Source organism: Pyxicephalus adspersus, chromosome 1 (genome assembly GCF_032062135.1).
Source record: "Pyxicephalus adspersus chromosome 1, UCB_Pads_2.0, whole genome shotgun sequence".
In the NCBI taxonomy this organism is placed as follows: domain Eukaryota; kingdom Metazoa; phylum Chordata; class Amphibia; order Anura; family Pyxicephalidae; genus Pyxicephalus; species Pyxicephalus adspersus.
In genome coordinates this window covers 29,189,657-29,209,338 of record NC_092858.1, presented here as the reverse complement: position 1 = coordinate 29,209,338, position 19,682 = coordinate 29,189,657, and the positions used below count along the sequence as shown (strand labels likewise).

The window sequence follows — 19,682 nt, the reverse complement described above, 5'->3', positions numbered from 1 at the left end:
GAATCCTAAATAAAATTTGCTTGAACATTTGAAAGAACATTGCAACACAGATGAACCACTGTGGATGTATAGTTAATATTGTATTATTTATTACTGAATGCTAGGAGTGTTCGATCAGCAGTTTACCCAAACATTCTTCTTGCAATCCCAAGGACTGTATGTAGCACTGCGATTTTCAGGAATGGAGTCCATGGTGTATCTGCCGTATGTAGTCCTAACAGATTGCACAGGACAGGGAACGCTCATTGGAAGAAATGCCAGCATAGCCTCCAGGACTAATACTTGCCAGGCTTGTTTCAATCCGTTCTCCTACCTGTGGCTGTGCTGTAGCTTGTTCCCTGGACCACCCTGATTGAATATACTGGATTAATAACTGTGCCCCCCACGTTCTCACTCTGCATTCCCAATGATTGTCGGCTTTCTTCCCATGAAGAACTACATTTTAGCTCTTCCATACTAAAGCTGTTGCATTTCTACATCAGGCATATTTAATGCATTTGCAAAGCTTAATGGTACCTCCTCCTGTTCATGATTTTCTAGGAATCCCTTATCGTTGTGCAGTGACAGCTCAGAGAAATAGTTCTGCAGAATATTTTGGAGACTGAACAGAGCAATTTGAGCCTGTGCCCTTCTGATGGTGATCTTTGTTCTAACTCCCAGCTGGCAGCCTTGCCTCTTAATCCTTGTGGAAACTTGTGCTTTAAGCACAAAAGCCGTTTTTACTTCTTATCCCTACTGCACAGATGTTAGGGAACAGCTACTAGATGTGTATTTTGTTTTACTGCACGCTTTAAAAAAAGTAACCCCCTTTATTTTTCTAAATGCTACTATACTCCTTTTTAGACCAGAAGCTTAACTAGAGAAAGGTAGCAGGGGTGCATGCCTAGAGTACAGAAAAGAGTACAATGTACATTATTCCACTGGAAGTAATAAAAAATACAAGGGATTTTAGGGTCTATGTAAGTGGATGTGGAATTATATTCTTAATTTGATTATACTTGCTAGGTTCTTCCCATTAGCACGACCTTCCTAAATGGCATTCAATTTGGCTAAGCACAATATCTATTCTATATTTTTTAAGGTTTCACTTTTCATTTATATTTTTATACATCTACCTGGACTCTAGCAATGGCTATATGACGTGGGTTTTGGATAGCTCCAGTTGTATTGGAGCTATTGGTTTGAATGGGGAGTCCCCAGTCCTGAAACTCAATAGTATAGTATAGTAATAGCAGATACACCATATAAAGAAATGCTTAGTGAGATAATGATTATCACAATTCTTTTATGTGATGTTTTCCTATTGGTTTCCACTGGCTTCTCCCGGCCAGAATCATCCTCTGATAATCTTGGCAGCATTGGTACCCAGGGTTTCAGGCTGCAGATGGGGTGCTTATAGGGGTGTTAGCAGAATTGTTGGTGGTGCTATAGCACACCCAGCACCCCCTTCTTCATGGTGACAACAGTAGACAACAGCTACTTGTATACGCTACTAATAAATGGTGCTAGTCCCAACATCCATGTAAATATGTGTAGCCGCTCCCCTATATTGGATATATAAGTAACAAAAAGAAAGACCAAGAATAAAGCTTGGGTTTTGTGCGGCAAAGAAAAGGTATATTGTAAAAATCAGGCTTAAAATACAAGTTTCCAGCAATGAATCATCCAAATGATTTATTTGGTCTCTCCCACTTTATTTAGAATAGTGAAATTGACTGACTAATTGACTAGACCGTGAAAACCCTAATTCAAAACAGAACATCCCTTATCCAAACGCGTTTCGCCTATTGGCTTCTTCAGGGGATTTGGCAGCGGCATGTCTAAAAGTTCCAGCCTCACAAATGTCAAGCTCTTTTACCAGGGCCCTGTAAAGAAGTACCCCCTTGTCTCCCCTGACGACAACCATGGATTTACAGAGTAGGTTTAGCTACTTTCTTCTGATGATTCAAGATCAATAATATTTGCATGCGTGCAAAAATAACTTGACCAAAGTGCAAATTAAGAAACCCATAAAAGTTGATGCATTCTGTATTGTGTACAACATGAACAATGAGCAGGATAAAAATGTGATATAGGCCTCATCCAGAATCAATATTTGTAAAAGCTTGCCCTTATCTAATGTCTATAAACTTGCCATGCTATTGATCCACTTCTGACCTTATTTTAAAACGCTAATCTAGAATCAACAAGTGCTAATCTCGGCCTATTGTGTATCATTTACTGATTAAGCCAATATTGCTATGGTATACGTCAAACTTTGTGACATTAGTTGGATGGTTGTTCAGTCGGCAAGTGGACATCACACACAAGAAACATTGAAACTGGTGAGACTCACTGAGACCACTTTGCAACTCTTGCCCCCAGCTAAAAATGATATTCCAGCTGCTGTAAAGCCATTGAGAGACCAGAACAGAGCATTGTCACCCTACAAAGGCAAGTGTGTGTGACCAAGAACCTTCATAGCAGGATCATTAGGTGTTATTTCAATAAAAGCTGTTATTGTTCCAGTTTTTCATATTTTATAAAATGAATACTCAACACCAATCACCAACTTGATCCAACAGTCATATCTTAGTGCTAGCTTCTGGCCGGTAATAAGTGCAAATGAGGAATGCACACTGAGGGTTTCTTAAAGATGGGAGGTCATTTATTGGGGTTATAGTGGCATCTGTACAAAAACTTGCGCTGGTTTGAGCGAAGGTACGTGACACACAATCCGTACCGCAGTTCAGATCATTTTGATTTCTATCCTGTGCAATGGGTAGAGTTGGGGTATAGACGGTATACAGAGTCAAGAAACCGTTGTAGGCTTCTTAATGTTCCAAAAAGTTCTGCTCTTGAGGGTAAGGCGACAGTTTTGAATACGAGACACTAATGAAACCAATCACTGGCCTAAAACACACAAAATATGGCAGTTCTCTCCTGGCCCCTTTTTGCTGGGCGCACCAACCAGCACTTTTCAGTAACCCCCTGGCTGTTTTTGGTCGGTTACTGAAAAGTTGGGTTACAATACAGGATCCAACTGTCTAAAGCTTCTTCCCAATCTGCTGAGAAAACTAATGAGCATATACAACTACAGTCATACCAACAAATTACTTAATTTCCTTCAATTCCTTGGCTAATGAATGACTTTTACAACAAGGGAAAAAAAAAAATGTGCTTAAGAAGCAACCAAACAAGTTGTTCATAGGTGTTTGGTTTTCCTTCCACGCACTGTGAGCTGTCTACACATGATTGATTGCAATGTCTATGTGTTGACAGCTTGCTGAGAGAACAGGCCAGCTTAAAAAAGGGGCCACTTGTCGCTCCAATATATGACATGAAAAAATTACAACCACTTACTCAGCTGATGCCCTTACCGATACCTAACCTTTAGCACATTACAGACATACAATATTCAGTATTTTAGTTTAATGGTCCATTTTGTTTTTCTTACAAAGGATGGTTCTACCTTAGTAAGTGTGTGAAGGTATTCTTTAGAGATTGAGATACTTCCAGTGAGGCTTCCGGTGTGGATGATTAAAGCATATGCAGATGAAGAACTGGGGCAGACCAAGAAACATGTTAGTATCTCTTAGTTGGTTGGAGAATGTCATGGTATTCCCCAAACAGGTCTTAGAGTTTAATGGATAGTTTTGTCTTTCGAACAACATGACGGCGCTAAAGGGAAAGGGTATTCGGCCTCCGCTCGATATAGTCAGTCCAAGGGAGGACCTCTTGATTACCTTCTATCCTTAAATTATAACTAAACCGAAGAACAAAAGTATCACATTTTATATATTACCAGTTCTTATCGTTGTGTTAGATATCTTTAATTCATGATTGATAGTAAACCAATGGCACAGTTACCTGCAGAAGATGAATTGGATCTCATTATGAGTGATATAAATTCCTATGGTTTTGTTCTTTGTTGCATTTTTCATTTATCCTTTTGATGGATTCAAGTGCAGAACAGTCAGACCACACAGGTCAGAGGCCAATAAACTGAAGGATGTTGAACTGAATCTTTGAAAAAGCCAATAAAAACCAAAATCCTTTTTAATGTTTTCTTCCTGTGTGTGTTACAAATCGTTAAAATTTGAAGAATAGTAAGAGAATGACCTCCCTTATGAAATGTATAAATGGAATAACTGAAATGGGGAGATCTTTAGCCTTTAGATAAAAATCTTCACCATGTTCGAATATATTGGACTTGGTGGCTGTAAGCACAAGTCGGGTTCTATATTCACCTAATTGCCTTAATATGGCATAGAGATGTTCTGTGCTATGGCAGATTTGCATATTCTTTGTCTACTTGAAGGAAGGTGTCTAGGCAGCGGGCATTGATCCCATCACTTAAATGTGTTTGCTTTCTGAAGTTTGTCATGAAGGTGAGACGGGACCACATTCTACTTATATTTCAACCAAAACTAAGTCAATTCAGAGCATAATTCATGCGGAAAAACCTGCAGAAATGCTTGAAAAATGAGTTTATATAAAGAAACACAATCTTTCTCATTAGTCAGACCGCTTTTCAAATAGTTGCTCCTGGCTTTGATAAGTGTGGCTGCGATCAAAGCTGATTTCTGCCATTTCATACCTTAAAATCCTTCTCCCCGGCACTCTGACACTGGAACTTTAATGAATTTGTTCTGGTCAGTCAGTTCTAGAATACAGAGATCAGACGTGTGCACTGTTTATGGGAACTTTGTGTGGTGCTTTGTGGTGGGGTGGCCAAGTATTTTTCTAGTTGGTTTTTGGCCCTCTTTTTGATAACTGTGGTTTGACCATAAGCAGTTTAGTTGGTGTGCATGACTGGAAATATGTTTTTCATTGCTCATGGTAGAGTTTGTGTGTCTCTCTCAAACGCTAATTATGTGGTCTTGGGAAAGATTTTCAGTGTCTTGGAATCGGATCTGGTGGTACGCAATTGAAATGTAATTTTTTTTTTTTTTTTTTAAGCTATTTGATCATTTGTATGGAGTGCTCCCTGTTTTGGCAAGGCAATTGTGAAGTAAATGGTTTGCACACCTGTAACATATTCTAAAATAGTAAAATACATTAAAGTGATTCAAAAAAGATGCCAAAAGCTGCACTTATTTATATTCAGGGTCTTGGTATCAAACATTGTACTGAGTGCCACACATAGTTTAACAAAGACAACCTCTTACTGATTTTATTAGGCATTAAAAGGACTATTTTGCAACCTAACACCAGAAAATATTGTTATTCTAGAACCACAAAGGTAAAAATTGACAAAAACAAACCACACCCAGTAGAATATAGAAGAGGTGTAGATCAAGGACCAAAGTTGGGGTGGTTTCAGAACCTCCATCAATTTTTGTGACTTTATTGTACTGATTTTTTTCTTCTGGTGTTTGAATGATTGGCTGCCATATTATTACTATAATACTTAATCTAACTGGCAGAACAGTAGTTTGGTAGTTGGCACACTGGCCTTTGCAGTACTAGATCCTAGGTTAGAATCGCGGCCAGAACTCTACCTATTTGAAGTTTTCCTGTGTTTGCATGGGTTTTCCTCCCACATTCCAAAAACATGCAGTTAGGTTAATTGGCTTCCCCCCCAAATTGACCTTGGACTGTCTTAAAAACATATGACTATGGTAGGGACATTGGATTGTGAAGCCCCTCTGAGGGACAGCTAGTGACATGACTATGGACTTTGTACAGCGCTGCATAATATGTTGGCCCTATATATATACACAAGATGATTATGTGATTGGTTATCATCTTATCAGCTATAAAATATCTTTGCATGGATTCCTTATTAAGATCTTGTGATCCCCCTATATAATTCCTCCAGGTGCTCTTTAGTGTTCCCAGGCCTGTTCTCTGCTGTGAAAAATTAGTCCAAAGCACTATACACCATACTAAGACACTACTATCCACCTTTAGGGTCACATCGGTGTCTTCTAGCCTATAGATAATGTAGGAAAAGGGCCAAGCCTGGAGTATATACATGATGACATAAAAGAATCACACAAGATCACTTCTCATCAGTGGGAGCCTCAAATGGAATAGTGGGGATGCCTAGGCAACCCTGTGTGTTACTTTATTTTTTTATTTTTCATTTAGTAACATGATTTGTTTTTCCTTTCAGGCAGCAAGGTAAATCTTGTCAAAATCACAGCCACAGCATCTAGCCCTCGAGATACTGCCCTAGCGGCCGTTATATGCAGTGCCCTATCCACTGTGCTGTTAGCCCTGCTGATCCTCTCCGTTATTTATTGTAAAAGGCAGTTCATGGAAAAGAAGCCAAATTGTAAGTATTACATATTTTATGTTGATAGAATGTTTATATGTTAAATATAAAATATTATGTATTTGTTGTATTTTATTGCAGTCAGCACATGGAACTTTAGACATTCTTTAATCTTTTGTGCTCCTTTGTTGTAAATTTAATTTACATATCACAGTTGCTTAACTGTCGGACCTTGTCAAGGATATAAAAAAAAAAAACTAACTCAGATCTTGCAGCTTCTTTCTGGTTCAGCCCTGCCCCACTATGCACTGCTTGTTCTCTTGGTTCCCTGTTGGGTTCTCCACACCACAGGCAGCAATGGAGGTGGCTACAGGTGCCTCTCATCTCTTTTAAATCTTCCCCAATTTTAGAGAGAAGTGGAAGGAGCCAAGTGCTATTACAAGACTGTACCCCCTTCCTTGGAGCAATACAGTACTTATGGAGAGATCAATAATAAAACATGGCTTTAGGGATATAACAAGGATTACTGTGTATAAATTGCATATTACAGGGAGTTAAGGAAGCTGTGTATAGGGTTGTTATTAACCTGCAGCCTCAGGGTTTACAGATGGTTTAAAAGCTTTCATTTTTCTCTCCTTTCCTGTTGGTACTCTGGTGGCTCTTATCCAACCTTCCTTTTCACAAGTTGTTGGGTTGGCAGAGCTAAGATATGATTTCTTCTTTGCATATAGCTGGAAGAATAGTGGCACATAGACAGCCTGTCTATACATGTACATTGATAAAGTACAGATGTGATGTCACATTAATGTTTCCTTGTGTTTGTATCATACAGGGTCCAGCAGATCTCAGGAAGTGCAGTATGCCGGCTCAGAGCTGTCATGTCTGGACAGACCCCATCACACTGAGCACACACACAGGACATGCTGTCGGTGCCAGCACGAACCAGCACAGGCTTGTGGTAAGTGATAAATGTGCTTGGTTTGTTTAGGCTATTAAGAGGTGCAGCACTGAACACAAAGAAGTTGACTATTCTATTAACATTGTCGATCATATGGCTGAACATACGGAGGTTACTGCTATCATTTGTTCATTGAAGTTAAAAAGGAAATGTCATAGATTCTACAGCAACAGCCTAAAACATTCCAGATGTATTTATTGATCACTATTATAGAGCACTTCTTGTCTGGACATATCTTTATGTATACATATTTTGTCTTTAGGTCCAGTTCATTTAATTCCATCACTATGTTGTGATGAAACGTACAGCGCAGAACATGGATGTGTATTTCGATCTCATAGCACACTCTTTGATGGGTAAGCATTTATAATGTTTCTATAGCACCATCATTTTCTAGGACAGTAGCACATTCTCTATTATACTTGCTTTTTTTATAGGCTTCTAGTGATCTCACATTTTACAGAGGCAGAGCTAGAGACAGGTGGTGGTGGTATAGAGGGTCTGATGAATAGGTTTCCATAAACTGAACACTTAACACATTACTTAACCAGTAGAACAACTCTCTGTATAGCACAAATAAGTTTATGTTAAGAGTGGGGAATTAGAAGAACCCCTTGGTCTAACACTTTATAATATCAAGCTGTAATATTTTTATTGTATTTTGCAATAAATATCTGTTCATCCTTTCTGATAACGTTCTACCTGTGTTCTGCTCATGTCAGTTTTCATAGTTACCAGCTATTTCTGTAGATAAATAAACTAAAGAAGAAGAGGGGAGGGAAGGGGAGGTGTTCTATATTCCTCTCTTAGGACGACATTTTGCTTCCCCATAGATGCAGTGGATTTAGTGTTGTCATCCTAGGACAGGAAGTGTGTTAGTGGCAGAACCACCAAGTGACACAAAAGGATAAAAACATAAGAAATGGAATGAATACAGCCACCACATCTAAGAGCTGCTAAACTACAGTAAATTTGATTTTTGCTCTTGAGATATCATTTAGGAGCATTTGTGTTTGAAGCCAGGAATGTACAATGAGTCATTTTAATTTTAAACTTCCCATAAAGTGCTACTGATTAAAGTGATCCCCATAGGATGGCTGTTTGATGTGTAATATGATAGACTATTAAACCTTAAACAAGTATAAAGTCATTGTTAATCTTTGCTTTTTCAGGAATGCTGATTCTGTAGCAGACGTGATTCCAGCATTCTTTGGATCCACTTCACACTCAGCCTGCGGAGAGCTTGCAGAAACTTGGCCCCTTATGCAAACAGCTCCTGGCAGTGATAGCAGCCCTGTGTGTGAGCCACATCCGGAGCCTATAGCAGGAAGCCCAGATTTTCTGAATAGAGATAGCGGGGAGCCAAGTCTCATCCACACGAGCAGTGTGCACAGCATCAGTGGGGAGATTCTGGGGACACAGGCTTCAAAACATTTTCATCTACCAGAGCTGGATGCCTGTCGAACAGCTGAAGAAAGCCATGCAGAGAAAGAACAGCTCGCCTCCAGTCCGGATGATAAACAGGTGATTTGGCTTAATCAAACTAATGCAATCTTGTAAGCTTCATCAACTCTGTCGATAAGATTCATACCAAGTTGGGGAACGATGCCATGAGAGCCAATGTAAACAGGAACATCTGCTGCATACAAAATGAAACGTAATAAATAACTAATTATGTAAGCAGCAATGTATAGGACTATGTGCGGTCTTTGGTGCAAAAATATGCTTTTCCTACATCGTAAACTAACCACGCTCCATAAAATTTCAATTGGTCCTTTAAAGCAAATTTTAACAGCTGTGTTTGATTGGATTAAAAAAAAAGTTGTTTTGATTTTTCAACTTTTATAAACTTCTTGGTTGGGTTTTACATACATTTTCTCCACTTTTTATCCACTTTATATTCTGTCTTATAACTTTCAGAAGCAGTATCTCTGGTGAGATTTCCCCTCTTTCCCTGCTTAAGTGACACCCCTGTGTTAGTGTAACAGTGCAGACAATATGTGTACAGGAAAGAAACTCTCCCGATTGGAAACAGAGAGCCACCAACGCCAGTTATTTCCGTGCCAGCTACAGAGGAGGATGGAGGAGAGGGTTGGCTGGATTATAGACAAAGACATCTGGAAAGCCTTATGACTTTCTGGGTATCTTTCCTTAATTTGGGGACAATAGTTTAGGCTTTCTAAAATACTAATTCTGCATATTGTACCAAATGGATACCTGTAATGCATATGGTGCCCATGGATGCAATGGGATTGCCTGTACTTCCTGTTCTGCAGTACAAATTCTAAAAAATATTGCATCACCCGTAAAGTGATAATACAAAAAGTATGGGGTGGGGGTGAGGTAATGAAAGAAAATATGAACAGACTATGTAATAGAGTTCATGTAGCTGAACTATAGACAATTATGGGGGATTGTATTTCACTACAGGACATAAGCCACTAATACCATTTGACATGTACCCATATAAATTAGGTCGGTCTTTTGAATGGTTTTGTTCCCCTGATGGGAGATACATACTTGTATCTGTTCTTAATCATTGTGGTTCTAGTCTGAACACACTCCAAGGATATCCATCTTCCTAACATTCCTATTCCAGTAAATCCTTGTGGTTTGATATATTTTTCTTCTTTATATGGTATGTTCATTCTGGGATGAAAAAACATTTACCTTGCCTCTATGTATTAACTCACTCATTGAATAGATTGCAAAGCAAACAGAACCAAAGGAAAATCTAATGTCTTTAATTGAAGTTGCCTAACATACAAGAAATGGATGGGGCTGTGCAGCCTTTGCACAGAGAAACACGCATTGCTTCAGTTCAATAATGTCGCTTTATTCTGCAATTACTTGAGTCAGGTGACTGTTTTAAGTGTTTTCCCCCTGCCTGTAAGCCTAGTCACCCACATAACCCCCATAAGTACCTACATTCAGACATTCCCAACCAATAGTCTTGAGAATTTCTATCCTGACACCATGTTCTTCAACATGGCATCAGTGCAGTGGATGTTGGGAGTTTGCAGACATGTGGTCAGTAAATGGTGATGGGGTGGCTGAAGCTTTCATGATTCTCCACTGCTGCATTGTGTAAGTGTAACATTTGGACACCGTGAATAACAAGGGCTACTTTTTAGCAATTAGGAACAGAAATATAACATTATATTTTATGATTAATTCCAGCATTCTTTAAATTGTTATTTTTATTGTGTGCTCACATCAAAGCGGGAAGTGGAGAGCTCCAGTTTCTTGCAGAGAAGAGGACAAGTGAAAGTACTTTTTATCATTCACATAGACAGATATGAGTATTCACCCCTTACAGTGTGGGCTGCTGCAAAACTAATCTGACAAGTTCTGCTTTAACAGGCCAAACACACTAAATAAGAGAAGTTCTTTTTGGGGTTTGGCATGCCCTATAATAAATGAAAGTTGTTGCACACTGCCTTATATGTATAACCTGCAATGGTTTCTACATTTATATTTACTGCCAGGGTCATGTTGGTTGCCTCTGCTGTGTGCACAATGTTTGGAGAACTTTGGAAGACAAACTGTAAACTAATTCCTGATTGCTGAACATTTGCCAAAATGAAATTCTGCACTTTGCCTGATGCCACAAGCTAGATTCCGGAGGCTTTTTACTCCATTACCAACAATGGTACCTGTTGTGTCCTTTCCGACATGAATACTGTAACTATTTTATTATTCCTGTAAAATTTATATGAGAAACTTTTTATAGCACAAGAAGGTTTAGCCATTTCATCTCTCCTAAATGATGTTAGAAAAGTTCTAAGCAGTAAAGAATCTGGAGCATGGATGTTAAGCACTTCCAGGAATCTCCAATTATAGTTTTCTGTCTCTAAGGCAGTGCAGTCATGTTATGGGTTAGGATTATTGTACTCTGAATCTCAATGCCGTATATTAGTTTTACCAGTGTAATAGTAATGGTCTCTCTATGTATGAAAATCTGAAATAGAGATATTTTCAAGCAAACCTTTTTACCTTTTAAATCTTATTCATCACTCAAACAATAGATTTCCCAAGTTTGCAAAAAAAAAAGAACTTTCAGTGCGATATTCAAATGATACAATGTGCTGCAATGCATGTTCATTGAGTGCTTTGGAAAATAATGGCACCACAATGTGCCACAACTTTTGTCCTTGGGTAACTTAAATGTATATACACAATAATCATGCTCTAGAATGCATTTAAATGAAAAGTCCTAATCATTATATTCAGCAGTTACAAAGTAATGTTTTCTTTCATTTGCAGGAAAGCTAAAGGATGATTTGCACAGTCTTGGATACAATGTAGGAAATGGAGAAGGGAATCAAGATCTAATCTTACATAACTTCATTGGGAAAGTCGCACTGTTAAATTTACTTTGAGAAGAGTGACTTCTATGTCCATTTGTTGTGGTCAAAGAGTGGACCCATTGCTTGGAAACAGAATTCATCATGAAGACCAAATGATTGCTGTATGGAAGGCCATGCTCTTGTTTGAGATTGCATTCAGCATCCACTTCTTACAGATCACCATTTGGATTCCCTTTTATGAAGACTGTGGTAAATTGTAGATTCACCTCACAGAGGTGAACCATCCAGTTCTTTGAAGGCTTGAACACAAAGAACGTGAAGGTCCAGTTTTTGGATCTTGGATTTTACCTCCTCCTAATGGAGATTGAACTGCGGATCCACTTAATTAAAATTAAACTTTAGGTCCACTTTGAACATTTTGATGGATTGAGTACATTGAATTGTAAATCCACCTCACAGAGATGAACCAACTATTTCTGGAACACGGAAGATGCTTCAAAGTGAACATTTAGGGTCCTAATCCTGAAGCAGTGATTTTTACATTCATTTCATAAAAAATAAACCCTAGGTCCTTTTCATGGAGACCAATCCTAATATCCCACATCTGGAGGACAATGGTTCAGGTCAACCTACTGTGGAAAATTTGTATCTATTGCTAAATACTTTAGTATTACTTTACCACTACTTATTTGGAAGGCGTGAATACTTTCGTAGATAAAACAAAACCTCCTCCAGTGTTCCCCCCAGCCCCTTTTAGCTGGGCCTACCACCCGGCACTTTTCAGTAAACACCTGGCTGTTATTGGGTAATTACTGAAGAGTTGGGTCACAATACAGGGGCTGCCACTCGCCTGAAAAAAAATTTTTTCCACCTAGCTTAAAAACAATTCCGGGTTGAGCACTGTCCTCTATGTCCAAGGTTATTTATTCTTTTTATTGCCAGCTATCATTGAACATTGAAAGTCGTTCAATTTTAATTTGTCTTTGAGCACTCAAAGCACTCAATGTCATTCTTGTTAATTTTCTATTTATTAAAGCCTTCTAAGTTACAGTTTGATATGCAGTGCAGCTGAAAACTTGGCTGTGCGGTATGTTTCATATTACAGATTGGACATTATGAAAGTGTTCAGTTTTAGACTGGAGCTTTCAAAAGGTTGCTGCAGACACACAAAATGTTCCTTATTTTTGCATACATCACTGTATATCGCCACTACTGCTGGCCTGCCATAGAGATAATACACCTAGCTGATACGAAATGCCTCCTGGCATTATATAATAAGGGCAGGAACCTTTGTGTCTCCTTTCCGATATGTCCTTACCGTGTCTATGGTACTGACATTTGCATTAGTACTTGAAGCAATGAGAACAAGTTGTCTACCAAACTACTGAAGAATGGAACTTAAAGACCCAGTTTAGAATTCTCCATACATATCCATAGTGCTGGTTCTGAGTGATAAATGGTCGTAGTCACCATGCCCAACACATAGAGGAGGACTACTTTGAATACCACAGTATTGTTACTCTAGGTGTGCCAGGTAATTGGAGGTTGGACACAGCAGCTCAATCCGTAGGGTTTGCTGTCCTCTGACATACCAAGGATGTGTTCTGCTTCCTAAAATCCATAACTTGTAATTTAAATAGCTAAGTGTGATGGTTCCAGCCTGGGACTTGAGAAGTTGGTTCCTGGATAACATTTGGGCCTGCTGTCCTAATGGATAAAATGCAGAGGAAGGACAAGTGTTTTTTTTGGTCCAACCCATACATGAGGTTTATTGTTGATAAAATTGTAATTTTATTGTATAATAGGCTGTGTGTGAATGTGTGTGTATCCAGTATTGAAAGTGACACTTGACTTAATCTAATGCACTTTTTGATAAAGTTATTACAGTTGATGAAATATGTGGCTGTACTTTTGTTTATATATTTTTTTTTTATATTTTAGCCAAGTTTGACTTGGAATTAGTTTGACATAACATACAATAAAAACTCTCTCCCAACTCCTTGTCTGCATCGTTCTACTACTTGGTTCTGGCTGTAGCTATATTGCATGGTTAGGTATTCTGTGTAAGAGAGGAGAGCTGTACAAGAGAAAAGCATTTTACTGTCAGTTTTCCTGGAAGCTCCGTCTATCCATCAGAGACTCACAGTGGGGAGTGCTGTACACCTCTCTCCAAGGCAAATTAAACTAAAGCCGCATACACGTGCAATTATAGTCGTTGGAAAGGATCTTTCACAATCCTTTCCAACGACTAGCACTGGACGATGCATGTACGAGCACTATACATACAGCACCGTTCTGCTCTATGAGGAGGGGAAGGGGAGAATGACAGGGCGGCACCCTGCTGCGTGCTCTCCCCCTTCCCTTGCATTAGGATCGTATGTCGTCCATGAATCCGCCAGGACAGTTAATCGGACGACAGGTGCTGCACACACACCAGGTTCTTGCCCGATATCGGCCTTGAACCGGGTATCGGGCGAGAACCATTGGTCGTGTGTACATAGCTTAACTCAGTATACCTACTGCAGATACCCATTTGTAAAAAGACTGGAGCAGAGGGAAATTTTTGCTTTCAACTTGAAACATGTAAATTAGATTTTTTTTTTTGCTTTATAGTAATATCTAACACACCAGAAAGTTCTGTGTGCTTTCAATTGGCTCTGATAGAACTGAATGCAAAATTTCAAAGCGCTTAGAATCCATGATGGCTACATACACAATATGCTGGCAAGCTATTTTTGGCTTCCAGGTGTTACCCCATGCTGCACTGTATTACATTGACCGATGCCATTTCTCATTGTTTAATACCTCCTGCTTTATATCCATAGCAGGCATTCAGAAAAAGCACTGCCCTGAGAAGGTGGCTATACAAAAGTTATATGCTTTTTATAAACCAGTTATACAAAAGTGTAAAAGCAGGACTTTGAAGATCAAAACAAGGAAGAGAAGAAAGAAGTATATAACGATACTCAGGAACTGGGACAGATGAGTATAAACAAGGTATCTGTCCCTGTACCCGGTCACAGTTATCTTCTTCCTTGTTTTGATTTTCGGCCATCCTGATTGGCTTGGCTGTGCTGACTTGACCCCCATACAAGTGTGCTGGAGTCCATTCTCTCCAGGCAGCCAGTAGTTTAAAGAGAGCGATCTGGCAAGTCAATATGTTTTGCTGCAGAAGGGACATTGTGGATTGTGCAGGGGATCTTTAGTTTTGCCTTTAAATACCAGGGCTGTGTATGTTACAATTTAGGAGATCATAAGAATAGATTTTACTTCCAACAAGGGAACGCTGAGCAGAGATATTTCCCAACACACTGATCATTTGGTTTCCAGTAATCTAAAAGTAATTGTCCAAATGTTAAATCATTCCCCTGCCTAGCCTCAAAGGCAGTTATGTCTCTTATAAGCCGGTTTCTGTAAAGATGTCAGTACTTCCCCATACACAATATAAAACTGTCACAAGAAATAACTGTGTTAAACAAATCACAGCAACCAGGCACATTTATATCTTCGCTGAAGACAAGAAAATATATATTTTTTTTTTTGCTAGGGAATGTCAGCATTTATTCCCTCGATTAAATCGATTATTCCCTCGAGGACGATTTTTATCTGTCCTAAATACAATATTAAAGTGGGATTGTACACAAAAGAAAAAAACTTGTTTTGTTAGGAAGAGACCTGATCACATTGTGGATTAAGTTTTTATGTGGCTTTTGTAATAAAACAATGTTTTATAGATATTATTTAGTTGTATAGTTTATTTTTAATAAAAGAATGCGCACTACATAGATTATACCAAATGCCTTTACAAATTGGAACAAACATTCAGCCATTTGGGGATAAGCTGAATGTCAGAATAATATTTGTTGAGAATGAGACAGTACATGACACTCGCTGTTCTATTTCTGTTGTATTTCCTGTTTAAGAAAACCTAACCCAGAGATAACTTTGGACCCCATGTTGCCATACACCAACAAAAGCATTTCTTAAGTTTCAGTCTCTAGTTTTGTGTATTTAAAACCCTTCTCTTTAGCATTTGAGTCTTTTTCCAAATGAAGCACCACCCAAGCAGAGGAGCCAAGAAGATGCTGCTCAGGGGTGGGATTATCATTGGTTCAGCAGTCCATTAGTAATGTGCTCTGTTATATTACCACCTAAATCCTTGTATAAAGACAAGCAGAATTCTGTGCTACGTGTCTATATATACTCTGCAGAATGCATTTTTACAGGTTGTTTTTTGTTTACTGTTTGTATTGTAAATCATGTAAAATGCAAAGTCAATGTGACTTTTTTTTTTCACTGTTTGCTATCTGTTATTAGATTATTGCTGTTTTTTATATGCTATATTATGTAAATAAATTCTTGAAATTCTTTTTAAAAAATCTGCTTTTCTTCCTTTTTACATACTTTATTAGTTTTAAAGTGTCTCAGACTGATAGGGGGAAGGGGGGCAATGCAGTACAGTGCTGTAGAGTGAAGAGAGGTTACGATACACAGATACAAACAATGACACAGGAGGAGAGGATCACTTTTGTGGTGTCCGTTTAGTCCAGTTTCTCCTAACTACTTAAGCCCATCCACCATCTCCAGAACATTGTGTAGTCCCAATATAACAACTATGAGACTCCTTGAGATAACTCAGGAAGAGTGCAAAGAATGTGCTAAATTCCTAACATTAGCAAGAGTATATTGAAATCATCAACTATGAAAAGTTCTCCAAACATAGAAAGTTAGGTGTTTTATTAGACACAGAGCATCAATTAGAAAGTCCAATTCTAAGTTGGTTCCTCCTGGAAACCTGAAGAAGGGTGCTCTGAATGGAGTTGTAGTAGGCACAGGATACTGAAATATAGTGTGTGTATCCCTGTGTTCTGGGAATGAAAGAATCCCTATGTGCATGTGAGAGTTATGTTCTTCTGTCCTGGCCAAGATGTCTGAAGATCCAAACCTGGAAGACTAGTTAAAGATGATACAGATGGAGCAAGGGTGAGGCCTTGGCTAAAGGTCTCCAAACCCTGTATCTTTTTTTTTCTGCAGCCACAGCCTTAAAAAGTATATATGTTGGATAGTTGGAAGAAAAACTTATATTTGGAATTGTTAAGGTTGGGTGCCACAAGCCAATTTATTTAATGTGGTGCTAAGCTAAACACTTACAAATTTTCCAACACTCCTAAAATACCATCCCACAGCTGGATTTTTTAATGAAAAAGAATTGCTGACTTTTTCCTTCCGGCAACAGACAATCTAAAGAATTACAGCTATTCAAACACAGTGAGGTTATTTCATTTTTATTTTTTTTTCTGGTTATCTACATTAAAAGCATTGGACACCATGAACACTAAATCTTCAGGTGTGATTTAGCCGAGAGTGATTTTACCATGAAATGGTCAATTTTACAAAATTTGGCAAAATTGTGCAAAAGCGAGAACTTGAGGATTTACTTTTTGATTTTTACTTATCCTTTGTTTTTTTCCATCCCCCTTAGTGACCACATCAGCCCATAAAACTGTAAAACAGCCCTTAGGTCCTAAATGGCAGGGGTTTGGTAAGGAATGGTGATCTTTTCAATGTCCTACAGTTTCCCTGTCCCTTCTGTAAATTTTTTTCTTGTTTTTTTATATTTCCTCTTTGTCTTTTTGTTTTTTCACTTTTGTTCACAAATGTGTCAGGCCCCCAATAAATCAGTAATCCATTTATTGTTACAAATAAGTAAGAATTTCAATGTTTTACAAGCTATTAGGAATTGTAAGCTCTCCCGTGTACGTTTTTCACCTTCGTTAAGTGTGGTTTTACGAGAATAACTTTTGTCTGCTCTCCTTAAACACATAAACATTGTGAACTTGAACTCAACGTCATTTCAATAGCTTAAGCAAGCAGAGGATTACCTGTGGTATTTGTAACATATCCCAGCAGCAGGCACTTGTAATGTATCCTAAACACTTTATCCCATAGAGAGTGATTTACTGAAAGCAAGGATCTCATTTAACTTCGTTTCCATACAAGGTAGAATCCATCTCTCTGACCACAAAATGTCCGTGAAAGGTTTACATGATTCATTTTAGAATTTCCCTAAAAGAAATCTATATTCTGTAATATATTGTATACAGTGGAGATTATGTATTGGTGCTGTGTTTGAGTGCAAGGTTTGGAATGAAATATGTTAAATTACAATTTGGGATTTAGCAGAACAACAGATAACATGCTACAAAACATGTACCAGCTACTATGGTCCAGTAGAAGGAACAGTAGATTGTTGGTCAAGGAACTATGCTGCTAAAGACACCCAAAACCTAAATAAATATATATCTATCTATAGCATATACTACATTAGGATGATAGTAGGGTGTGGTGGCTATGGACACACGTCAGATGATTATTGTCCGAGATGAACGGTGGTGCTCATCTCAAAAGATCTTTTTCAGCAACAAAACTTAAGCTGTGTACACACGTCAGATTTTTCTCGCCCGATAATCGGCATCAGCCAGATATCGGGCGAGAATCTGGCGTGTGTACAGTTGGCGACGTTCATCGTCCGTGGATCCGTCCTGGCGGATCCACGAATGATGAACAACGAGCGATCATAATGCAAGGGAAGGGGAGAGCGCGCAGCAGGGTGCCGCTCCGTCGCTCTCCCCCTCCCCTCTCCATAGAGCAGAACGGTGCTGTATGTACAGCGCCGTTCATGCATTGTGTAGTCCTTTGTCGTTGGAAAGGATCGTGAAAGATCCTTTCCAACGACAATAATTGCATGTGTGTACGCAGCTTTACTGTACAGTCAAACAAATGAAGGTTGCAGATATGTTTGTTGTAGATAGGTGTACAAGTGTCTTAAACAGGACTTTTATAAATAGCTTTTCATGCTATCCAATTACAATCAAATTTGTTAACAATTTTTTTTAATGTGCGAATTAAAAAAATATTATTTTGTTAAATCTCAGTTGTATGTATAAAGTTATATTTAAAGAGAACTTTATATACTATACATCTGGCATCCACAAGAAATTTCCATTCCATCTTCTTGTTCAATATTATCCGTACTATTTAAGAATGAAACCTTCACTACTTTCTACCGTTACATATCTCCCATCCTATTGTGTGTAAATTCCTCCACCTACTAGATTGTAAGCTCTTCGGGGCAGGGTCCTCTCCTCCTGTATCACTGTCTATATTAGTCTGTCATTTGCCACCCCTATTTAATGTACAGCGCTGCGTAATATGTTGGCGCTATATAAATCCTTCTGTCTTAAGGCTATGTACACACGTCAGATGATTCTCGTCCCATAATCGGGCTAATATTGGATAAGAATTTGGCATGTATACAGCACTTGTCGTTCATGGCAGATCCACAAACGAATGGTCATAATGAAAGTAAAGGAGAGAGCGTGCAGCAGGGTGCCACTTCGTCATTCTCCCTCCACCTCTCTCCATAGAGCAGAAGGGTACTGTATGTATGCATTGTGCAGTCTTTAATTATTGCAAATATTGCACGTGTGTACGTAACCTTACCTTCCATCATCTTGGAAATCCATTACACCTAAATACTGGTACTCGTGGTCACACTGACTGGCTGGGAGGAGGATTGCACTATCACTAACTATCCTGGCATTAAAAAACAAAGAAAATGGGGGGAAGGTCCAAATAATAGTTTTTAATGGTAAAAGTACCTTTCTATATTACAGTAATATTATTTATTGGATGCTTACATATTGTGGACATCTGTTAGATAAGCTTCCTTTATCTGATACCCAAAATGACCACCATATTACTTACCAAAGTGTGACATAATAGTGAAGGAGGAAATGTCCAAAGAAGAAAATATTAAATGGTGGTATTACTTACCAAAGTGTGACATAATAGTGAAGGAGGAAATGTCCAAAGAAGAAAATATTAAATGGTGGTACCTGAGCATACCTATACATAGGAGTCTCCCTTCTGTCCTGTGTAACCAAGAATTGTATTCCATTAACAACAGGATATAAATGAAGCTTACCAGCAAAGAATGGTGTCTAGCACGGTGAGGTTGGACAACCCTCCTCCTGGCATGTACATCATGTAATAAGTCCAAATAAAACAGCGGAGGTTGTAGTTGCAATTTTTATATCATCAGATACTGATTTCCATGGCTTCAGCTGGGCTTTTACTTGAATATGTTTATGTCTGTCTGACCTTTCATTTGGTAGTGCAAAGTGCAACATGGAACGCAACTGAGTCAATG

General features: G+C 38.6%; 1 protein-coding gene across 1 annotated transcript in view; it reads left to right on the top strand.

Moving 5' to 3' along the window:
• Positions 1–15,849, top strand: part of TNFRSF19 (TNF receptor superfamily member 19) — a 47,523-nt gene extending 31,674 nt beyond the window's left edge. Inside the window, exons 6-10 of the mRNA XM_072404935.1 lie at positions 6,101–6,262; positions 7,035–7,160; positions 7,423–7,516; positions 8,333–8,684; positions 11,427–15,849. Coding sequence (XP_072261036.1) covers positions 6,101–6,262; positions 7,035–7,160; positions 7,423–7,516; positions 8,333–8,684; positions 11,427–11,435 — 743 coding nt within the window. The 3' untranslated portion in view covers positions 11,436–15,849. The remainder of the gene's footprint in view (positions 1–6,100; positions 6,263–7,034; positions 7,161–7,422; positions 7,517–8,332; positions 8,685–11,426) is intronic.
• Positions 15,850–19,682: the final 3,833 nt, after the last annotated feature.